General features: G+C 40.6%; 1 protein-coding gene across 1 annotated transcript; it reads right to left on the reverse strand.

Annotated features, from left to right (window-relative positions):
* Window positions 1-522: 522 nt before the first annotated feature.
* On the reverse strand, window positions 523-2,745 carry LOC133796491 (heat shock 70 kDa protein-like). The gene has a single exon (XM_062234024.1). The coding sequence runs from the start codon at window positions 2,589-2,591 to the stop codon at window positions 663-665; it is 1,929 nt and encodes a 642-aa protein (XP_062090008.1). The 5' UTR covers window positions 2,592-2,745; the 3' UTR covers window positions 523-662.
* Between the last annotated feature and the right edge of the window lie 8,022 nt (window positions 2,746-10,767).

The following is a 10,767-nucleotide window of genomic DNA, read 5'->3' on the forward strand; positions in this document are numbered from 1 at the left end:
TGAATTAGCTTGTTCTGTTTTGTTAAGCTCTCAAACTTGTATAAATACATTTTCCTGTAACAGAGTAATAATACAGAATAGTTTTCTTTGAATTTCTTCTTCATCTTTACATGGTCTACTCTATCTGGTAGGGGAATGTTTAAAATTTGTTGACTCCAAACAAAGACTAGTTATGTAATTTTATACAGCCTAGAGAATATAGACATAGGTAGGTATGCCTTAATATCAAAACCTAATATATAACCATAACCATGAGAGGCATACGTACATAGAGTGTTGTTATATAAGTGTATATATATAACACTTCAATTAATTTAACTCTAGTAGTAAATAATAATGGTTTTTTGGTGAATAAATAGCATACCAAACCATTCATAAATTAGTTTCTTTATGAGTTGATTAATTTATATTATAACTCATCACTCATGGGTTCAATTTTTTTAACTCTACGAGTAAACATAGCATCTTTTAGTGAGTAACTAGCATAATAGATACATAAGTCACAATTAGTCACAATGTATATGTATCGACAAAATGACTTTTATTATTATTAAATAGATACATAAGTAATTACTTATTAAGACTTCAAACCTCGCACTTTACATTATACTTGTCAAAACTCCACACCGCAAACAACCATTTCTAAATCTAATCCAACTCCCTTAATCCACTTCTTCAATTGTGGGCCCAGAACCAGAACCAGAACCAGGCCCAGCAGAGTTGGGCTTTCCATCACCCTGATACATCTGTGCAATAATGGGATTACACAATTCCTCCAATTCCTGCAACTTGTCGTCAAACTCATCAACTTCAGCCAACTGATTCCTCTCAATCCACTCACTTGTCTCCTCAATCGCCTTCTCAATTTTCTCCTTCTCGCCCAAGCTTAACTTCCCTGCAACTTTCTCATCCTTAATAGTGTTCCTCATGCTGTAAGCATAGTTCTCAAGAGCATTCCGAGCCTCCACCTTCTTCTTCACTTGCTCATCTTCAGCTTTATATTTCTCAGCCTCCTGCACCATTTTCTCAATCTTCTCCTTACTCAGTCTCCCTTTGTCATTGGTGATAGTAATCTTGTTTTTGACACCAGCAGTCTTGTCTTCAGCCGAAACATTCAGAATCCCGTTAGCATCGATGTCGAAGCAGACATTGATCTGAGGAACTCCTCTTGGTGCCGGAGGAATACCCTTTAGCTCAAATGTCCCCAAGAGATTGTTGTCTTTGGTTCTGGCTCTTTCTCCTTCGTAAACCTGGATCAAAACGCTGGTTTGGTTGTCGGAGTAAGTTGAAAAGACTTGCTCTTTTTTGGTCGGAACAGTTGTGTTTCTCGGAATCAAAACCGTCATTACACCACCGGTGGTTTCGATTCCGAGACTGAGAGGTGTGACATCGAGGAGAAGCAAGTCTTGGACTTTCTCATTCCCTTCACCACACAAAATCGCAGCTTGTACGGCGGCCCCATATGCGACGGCTTCGTCTGGGTTTATGCTCTTGCAAAGCTCTTTCCCATTGAAGAAGTCCACCAAAAGTTGCTGAACTTTCGGAATCCTCGTCGACCCACCTACCAAAACGATGTCGCTTACCTTTCCCTTGTCGATTTTGGCATCTTTAAGACATTTCTCAACGGGCTCCATGCACTTTCTGAACAAGTCCATGTTCAGTTCTTCAAACCTTGCTCTGGTAAGAGTAGAGTAGAAATCAATACCTTCGTAAAGAGAATCGATTTCAATTGTCGTTTGAGTGGTAGACGAAAGAGTCCTCTTTGCTCTCTCACAAGCCGTTCTCAACCTTCTCAATGCTCTGGCATTGCCACTGATATCTTTCTTGTGCTTTCTCTTGAACTCTGCCACAAAATGATTCACAAGCCTGTTATCAAAATCTTCACCACCAAGATGGGTATCTCCGGCAGTAGCCTTCACTTCAAAGATTCCTTCTTCAATCGTAAGCAAAGAAACATCGAATGTACCACCTCCGAGGTCGAAAATGAGAACGTTTTTCTCGCCGGACCGAGAGTCCTTTTTGTCAAGACCATAAGCAATGGCAGCAGCGGTGGGTTCGTTAATGATTCTCATCACATTAAGCCCAGCAATGGCGCCGGCGTCCTTCGTAGCCTGCCGTTGAGAATCGTTGAAATAAGCCGGAACAGTAACGACAGCGTTCTTAATAGAATGACCCAGAAAAGCTTCGGCAATCTCCTTCATCTTTACCAGAACCATAGACGAAATCTCCTCAGCTGCGAATTGCTTCTCTTCGCCTTTGTATCGAACGACAATCATTGGCATCTCGCCTGGACCAGGAACGACCTTGAAAGGCCACAGCTTCATGTCGTTCTGTACTGAAGGATCAGAGAATCGACGACCGATCAAACGCTTGGCATCGAAGACGGTGTTTTGTGGGTTCATGGCAACCTGGTTTTTGGCTGCGTCGCCTATTAAACGTTCGGTGTCTGTGAAAGCAACATAGGAAGGAGTGGTTCTGTTACCTTGGTCGTTGGCTATGATCTCAACGCGGTCGTTTTGCCATACACCAACGCAGCTGTAGGTGGTGCCGAGGTCAATTCCAATGGCTTTGCCTTCAGTTTTGGAAGCCATTGATTAAAGCAAGAAACTATCAAAAATGGTTGTCGAGAGAAAACAGAGAAAGAAAACGAAGATACGTGTATCAAAGTTGGGTTTTAAGATTGTGTTGCGTTTGAAGTGATTGTTGCATGTATGTTGACAATGATGTGGGAGCTGTGAGTTATTTATATATGGGTTGTGTTAAGAATGAGAGTTGTAATTAATTGTAATTAGTTGTTAACAAAACTGGTTCTGTTATAATAGTTAGATTAGTCTTTTAGTTAGTTAGAGTTAACTAACTGATTAGACTTTATGTTTAACATAACTCTACAAATAAGTTGTAATCCCTTTTCTCAGTTTAATAAGAATCACTTTCTGTTTTTCTGTTTCTTTAACATGGTATCAGAGTTCTGACGCTTCTCTCTGTCGTTCCCCTAAAATTTCTCTTGCTCCCGTTCCGCCATGGATTCTCCACCTCAGTCCACGGCAACACAGGCCACTTCGTTTGCCGCTTCGTCCTCTTCGTTCGTTCCAGTAATTTTCTCACATAAACTTGCTACAAAATTAGATCATGAGAATTTCCTTCTATGGCAACCTCAAGTCCTTTCTGCCATTAGAGGCCACAAGTTACAGAACTACATCTCTGATTCTTACACTCCTCCTCCTCGATTTCTCTCTGAAACAGCTCGGACTGCAGGTGAGGTTAACCCAGCCTTTGCGAATTGGGATCAGCAAGATCAATTACTCTATTCCTGGTTGTTATCGTCTATGACAGAACCAATTCTCACTCGTGTCGTTCGAAGTGGTACATCTGCGAAGCTTTGGTCGGTTCTTGAAACCTATTTTGCATCTCAAACGGAGGCCAAGATTGATCAATATACAACGGAGCTTCAGAATATCAAGAAAGGGTCACAATCTCTTACTGACTATCTCCTCAAGGTTCGATCCCTAATTGATAAACTCAACTCAGTAGGACACACTACTACTACCAAAGATCATATCGATGCAATCTTTCGTGGTCTGCCTTCACCAGATTACGACACTTTTGTGATCTCTGTTAACTCTCGTTCTGAACCGCTTGGTGTGGCTGCTCTTGAAGCTCTTCTCTTAGCTCAAGAACATCGAATTGAACGACAACATAAAGATTTGGATTCTGCTTCTGTAAATCTTTCCAATTCTAACTTCAAGCCTCGTGGTGCATTTCATTCTAATTCTTCAAGAAATTCTGGACAGGGATTTCAGAATCCCTTTGCTACTGGACGTGGAGGTAATTCCTCAAGTTTGATGTATCAATTCCCTCCTGGCAATGGATCTGGTGGACGCGGTGTTTCATATACATCCAATTCTAGCCGTGGAACTGGTGCCACTGGGAACCGTCCTGTGTGTCAACTTTGCTCTAAACCCGGACATTTTGCTTCCAAGTGTTATCAACGTTTCAATCCTGCCTACCCTGGTTTTGGTGCTGGTCCTACTGATCGATCTCAAGCGATGCCATCTGCTTTGATTGCCACTGCTGACAGTGTTTGTGACAATTCTTGGTACCCTGATTCGGGCGCATCACATCATTGCACTGCTAATGAAGATAATCTTGGTACCAAAGGTGAGTATCAGGGGTCTGAACAAGTTCATATAGGTAATGGAGCAGGTCTCACAATTCAGAATGTTGGTAAGACTGTCTTTTCTTCTCTTGATACTTCCAAACATCTTGTTCTTAATAATCTTCTTCATGTTCCTAGCATTACTAAAAATCTTATTTTTGTGTCTCAATTTGCTTGAGATAACTCAGTCTATTTTGAATTTCATCCTGATTTCTGTCTTGTTAAGGATCAGGATTCCAAGAGGGTGCTCTTGGAGGGTACACTTAAGAAAGGTCTCTATATCTTTCCTCCTCTGTCTCTTCATCACTCCATCCCTGCTGGCTCTTCCTCCAGATCATCCATTTTTCATACTGTTTCTTGTAATAATGCTCATGTTATTGAGCCCTCAAATCAATCCTTTTCTCATTTTCATTTGTGGCATAATCGTCTTGGGCACCCTGCTGCCAAGATTGTGCAAACTGTAATGTCTCTTTGTAATGTTCCAAATCGAAATAAAGACATTTCAGATTTTTGTAAAGCTTGTTGCCTAGGAAAAATTCATAAATTTCCTTTCTCTCATTCTACAACTGAATACACTGCACCCTTACAATTGGTTCACTCTGACTTATGGGGTCCTTCTCCCATGGTGTCTTCTAATGGATATCGATACTATGTCCATTTCACTGATGCTTATTCTCGTTATACCTGGGTATACCTTTTAAAAAATAAATCAGACACTCTCCAAACCTTTATTAATTTCAAAACTCAAATTGAAAATGAGCTCCCTTACAAACTCAAACACTTTCAATCCGACTGGGGTGGGGAGTTTCAAGCATGTACAAATTACTTTGCCAATTCTGGTATTTCTCATAGATTGTCTTGTCCCACTACACACGAACAAAACGGTGTAGCTGAACGAAAAATTCGACACATAACTGAAACAGCTTTAACTTTGCTTGCCAATGCTTCCATGCCATTACGATTTTGGGATGAGGCTGTGCGTGCCTCAGTTTATTTAATCAATTGTCTACCCTCCTCTGTCCTCAAAGGCCTTACTCCCATCAAAAAATTGTTCGCAAAAGATCCTGATTACAGCCAGTTACGTGTCTTTGGTTGCTCTTGTTTTCCTAATACTAGGCCGTATAATAAACACAAATTACAACTTCGTTCAGAGGAGTGCACCTTCTTAGGATATAGTCTCAAACATAAAGGCTACAAGTGCTTATCTCGCACTGGCCGCCTCTACATCTCACGAGATGTAATCTTTAATGAATCTTCCTTTCCCTTTGCTTCCAGTGTTCCCTCTCCTGTGTTGTCTCATAATGAGTCAACATCAGGGTCTTCCTCCTCTCTTCCTATTCCCATTGACCCTTCTCCTATTGTCACCCCTCCTCTCTCCACACTATTGCCTTCCTCACCCTCATCATCTTTACCAGATCTCCCCTCTTCCTCCCCTCTTCCATCACTCCCACTTACCTCCCCCTCTCCCTCTTCTCCTGCTCCAGCTCCATTGAACACACATCCCATGACCACTCGTGCCAAGGCCGGGATATACAAGCCGAAAGTGTATCTCACCTCTACAGAACCACTCACTGTTGATGAAGCTCTTGCTCACCCGGAATGGAAAAATGCAATGGGTACTGAAATAGTGGCTTTACAGAAGAACAACACTTACACTCTTGTCCCTCTTCCTCCTGGGAGGAAAGCTATTGGCTATAGGTGGGTTTACAAAATAAAAGAAAATCCTGACGGCACTGTATCAAAGTTTAAAGCTCGCCTTGTGGCTAAGGGGTTTCACCAGCAGTATGGGTTTGACTCCACCGAGACCTTCAGCCCTGTGATCAAGCCTACAACTATTCGAGTCATCCTCACTGTTGCTCTCTCGAATGGCTGGAAAATCAGGCAACTGGACGTTAATAATGCATTCCTAAATGGAACCTTGTCCGAGGAGGTATACATGCTTCAACCACCAGGTTTCATTGCACCATAATCTTCTCATTTGGTTTGCAAGCTCCACAAGGCTATATATGGGCTGAAGCAAGCGCCCCGTGCCTGGTTTGATAAACTCAAGTACTCTCTCATTGGTTTTGGGTTTTACAATGCTAGATCAGACAACTCCCTTTTTATTAAACATACTGCCTCACATGTTACATATTTTCTGGTTTATGTCGATGACATTTTAGTCACAGGGAGTGACCCCAACTTTGCTGCCGATCTCATCACTCAGCTTAACTCACAGTTTGCCTTGAAAGACTTGGGAGAGGTAAGTTACTTTCTGGGTATACAGGTTCATCACACCTCTACTGGCTTGCATTTATCCCAAACAAAGTATATAACTGATGTGTTGTGCAAAGCCAAAATGCAATTTGCAAACAGCCTACCAACACCTATGACTGGCGGAGAAAGACTCTCTGCTACAGGAAGTGACCCTTGCCAGAATCCTCAAACCTACAGAAGCCTTGTAGGAGCACTGCAGTACGCCACTATAACACGCCCAGAGATTTCCTATGCTGTGAATCGAGTGTGTCAATTTATGCATGCTCCTCTTGAATCACATTGGCGAACTGTAAAGCGAATATTGAGGTACTTGAAAGGCTCCCTCGACTTTGGTCTTTACTTTGAGAAATCGACTTCTCTTGACTTAGTGGGCTTCTGTGATGCCGATTGGGCAACAGATCCGGATGATCGCAGATCCACTTCTGGGCTATGTGTCTTCTTAGGATCAAACTTGATAAGTTGGTCTTCCAAGAAGCAACAAACAGTGTCGCGGAGTAGCACCGAAGCGGAGTACAGAAGCTTGGCTAGCATCGCTGCAGAAATGACTTGGATTCAGTCCCTGTTATCTGAAATCAAAGTGTCCATTCCAAGACCACCAATCATTTGGTGTGACAATCTCAGTACTGTTCTCATGTCAGCAAACCCAGTTCTACACTCTCGAACCAAGCACATTGAACTGGATTTATTCTTTGTCAGAGAAAAGGTTTTGGCCAAAACTTTGGTGGTCAAACATACTCCTGCACATGAACAAGTTGCTGATGTTCTCACCAAGGCACTGTCACGCACCAGATTTCTTTTTCTTCGATCCAAACTTAGTGTGGCTTCCTTGTCCACCCTAAGTTTGAGGGGGCATGTTAAGAATGAGAGTTGTAATTAATTGTAATTAGTTGTTAACAAAACTGGTTCTGTTATAATAGTTAGATTAGTCTTTTAGTTAGTTAGAGTTAACTAACTGATTAGACTTTATGTTTAACAGAACTCTATAAATAAGTTGTAATCCCTTTTCTCAGTTTAATAAGAATCACTTTCTGTTTTTCTGTTTCTTTAACAGGTTGAAGCGAAGTGATTCGTTGGAGAAGAAGATGGTCGAAGAGGCTAGGAAAATCGCACGCGACACGAAAGCTTTCGTGAAAAAGGAAAGTGTAACAGAGGTTGTTTAGACTGGACCAGACGATTCTGGAGTTTTCATTGTGTTGTGTGAACAAATTGGGCTGGGCCACGGTGTCAAATTGGCTGTGCCATTCTTAGCATTTCGATTGATAATTTTTTTTTGACAAAGCATTACGATTCATAATTAAATCATATAAATTACAAAGATAAAATTACAAATTCCATGGTATTTGAGAAAAAAATCTAAATATACAATTATATAAAATAATTACAAATTTATTGTTAATTGTATATCAATTATGACTTCTGTTTTAGTCTCCACTCTTTTTTTTTTTTTTTTTGCTGAATCACTTGATTCTAACAGTAGTATCAATGCCTTAATCACTTTCTTTAGTCCCTCGGTTCATTTTCAGGACTTAGTCCTGTGTTTGATTTTTAGCCTTTAGATTTATTGTTTTAGAAAATGGATGGTGTATTTTAGTTGTTGAGTTTATTGGGTGTGAAAGTACTGTTATGGCCTTAGGGACCCCTTAGTAACCGATGAACTTTTCTTTGTGTTTGATTGGTGATTTTGCCCGTTTAGTCATTCTTCTCATTTGAAAAGCTAAAGTCCCTCCTAAACCAAATCATAAGTTTGGAAGGAAAATTTCCTCTCATTTAGTCCATTATTCTCCTTTACGAATTTGGGCTAGGTTTTTTTGTTTGGAGTAGTGAGGATTTGGATTGAGTTTGGTAAAATTTGCTACTAATTTGGAGGTGTTTGATTCTACATGCGCTGTTGTTTGCCTTGAGTTTGAAGGACCGAGTGCCCAAGCATAAATCCTTGCATCTTTGTGTCGAGTTCTTCGGGTAAGTTCTTATACCACATTTACGTGATAAGTTTTGGGCATTACCTAATTAGGCAAAAATTATGTTTGGCTTCTTTGAATTCTGGGTAATGGTGCACTCGATTATTCAGTGGCCGAGCATATATAATGGTGACCACCTTATGTTTGAATTTTAGTTTGAGAGAAATTATAATAGCAATCATATGATTGTGAAATATAACAATGCGTGATCAAATTGATATTATCAAAGTTTTTAATGCATTTGTTTCATCCAATTCTAAATTCTATTTTTATTTGTATCAGTTTTAAAAGTGCTTGCATATTGTTTGATAAAATGTCTCAGTGAAGAATTTATTGGAAAAGTTATGAATTTCTTATTGCTATATGGTCAATTAAAGATGCAGTTGGCCCTCGTCAAATAGGCATATGAATTTAAGTAGAGGGTCTGGAAAAGAATTAAAAAAAATTACGGAAATAGACAAGGTAAGAGAATCAGTGTACTGAATAAGAGACTCGTAGAATACTCAAGTAATTTCTGACTTTGGGTGTGCTTCAATTGATAGTTTGCTAATTTGAGCATTGTTATGTTTAACAAGATTATGTTCACAGTTGTCACTAGATGGAAGAGATATAGTCATGGTGTACTATGAATGTGTCATCATTGGAAGGTAATTGATGATAAACTGAAATAGATAACTCTGTGAAAATGAGTACAAAAAATAAAATAAAACACCATTGTGGAAAACTAAGGGCCATGCATCAGGTCCTAATCACAAGAAAATTAGTTATTGACACTTTATTTGAAAATATTGGATGCCACTTGAGATTAGCTGTAGTGGTGTGTGTGAGATTAAGGGGCAGAGTTGAAGTCTCTAAAAATATATGTTATTGAAAAAATGAGAATAAAAAATTGTTGACCTGTTTTCTGTGACCAACCAAAATGTTAGAAGTAACATATAATTGGCTTAATTGGTTTTGGCAACATAACTCACTGGTAGTTTCAGGAGTGATTGAATCATTGATAGTTTACTTTGTCACTTCTTCGATAGCTTTTAGACAAATGTAATTAGTTGACCGAAGTATTATTTTTTTTCATGTTAAACAACTGATTTTGGAGGAAAATATAATCAACTAAAATGTGTTTACACCTTACTTATTGTGTTCAAGTTTTTGAGAAATTGGAGTAGATTATATTTATTTGCCAGGGGTGTTGTTGTACTGAAATCTATTTTGTCTAATGCACTACCACTCCATTAACATCTTTGTTTAGAAGTGTACGCCCTGGTTTTCCCACGGGCTGATTAGCAGGTCGAGCCTCGGACTAATCAAGGTTAGTCCGTAAACTTCCCCAGGTCGGAGATCTTGTTTTCCAGGTCGTACCCACTTAGCTCGAGATATCCTCAAGAACTCGCCAAGGCTGCCCAAGACTGGGGGAAGGAATCCTTGAGGCCGAAGGTTGGGTCAGGGAAGCAGCTCGTGGTGCGAGCTGCTGCTCGTGGATCTCTGACCCTTTGTAAAGTCAACACACGCAAGATAAACGTGCCTATATCTGACATCACGTGTCCGATATCTCCCTGACTTCCCGGACACGCAGCAGGAACGTGCGCATTCAGACACCCACGGCTGGGTTGGGCCGTGCGGCCCATTATCTCCTTTCATACTGATTAGACCACACTTATGTGTCAGGTTTAGGAATTAATCATAAATGTTACAGAGTTGATATGACAAATGGTAAGGTCACGGGATGACCTCCCTACCAACTTCCAGGTGTCTTCTCCTATAAATATGGGGACCCTGGGAGTTGATAGGGGTTGGAAAAAATAGTCTCAGAAGAGATATACACTTTGTAACCAAAAATCCAGAATATATCAATAATATTGACTAGTGGAGTAGAAAGATTTTAACCTTTGAACCACTTAAAAACGTGTCTTGAGTCACCTAGTTCACTCTCTAAGATTTCATCTGTGACGGTTCTACTTTCAGCACTAATCCATTTCTCTTCTTCTCTTAATTACCTGTTGACGAAGAACCGCGTCAACAGTTTGGTGCTTTCATTGAGAGCAAGTTCAAGTAGTGCTGCCACAAACATCCAACTATGGTGACCACTCGATCTAGGCATGGCAACGAAACAGAACAGCATGATGGGCAGGAGGCCCACCATGTTGCCATCCCTGATGAGCAAATTCCTGAAGTCCAGCAGAGGCCAGGAAAGCAGCTAGTGGGCCAAGACGACACTGGTAGCTCAGCACCCCGGCCACCTAATCCGAATCCGTGTTATTATACTGCGGTGGAAATGGAGAATGCTCAGCTGAGGAGCTAGTTAGCAACAGCCGGTCGGCAAATCCAGGATATTCTGGCCCGACTATCCCCTCTCACAACCAACGTTAACGCTGGAGAGAGGCAAGGTGAGGCTCCTAA

The sequence above is a fragment of the Humulus lupulus genome, chromosome 8 (genome assembly GCF_963169125.1).
Source record: "Humulus lupulus chromosome 8, drHumLupu1.1, whole genome shotgun sequence".
Classification (NCBI taxonomy): domain Eukaryota; kingdom Viridiplantae; phylum Streptophyta; class Magnoliopsida; order Rosales; family Cannabaceae; genus Humulus; species Humulus lupulus.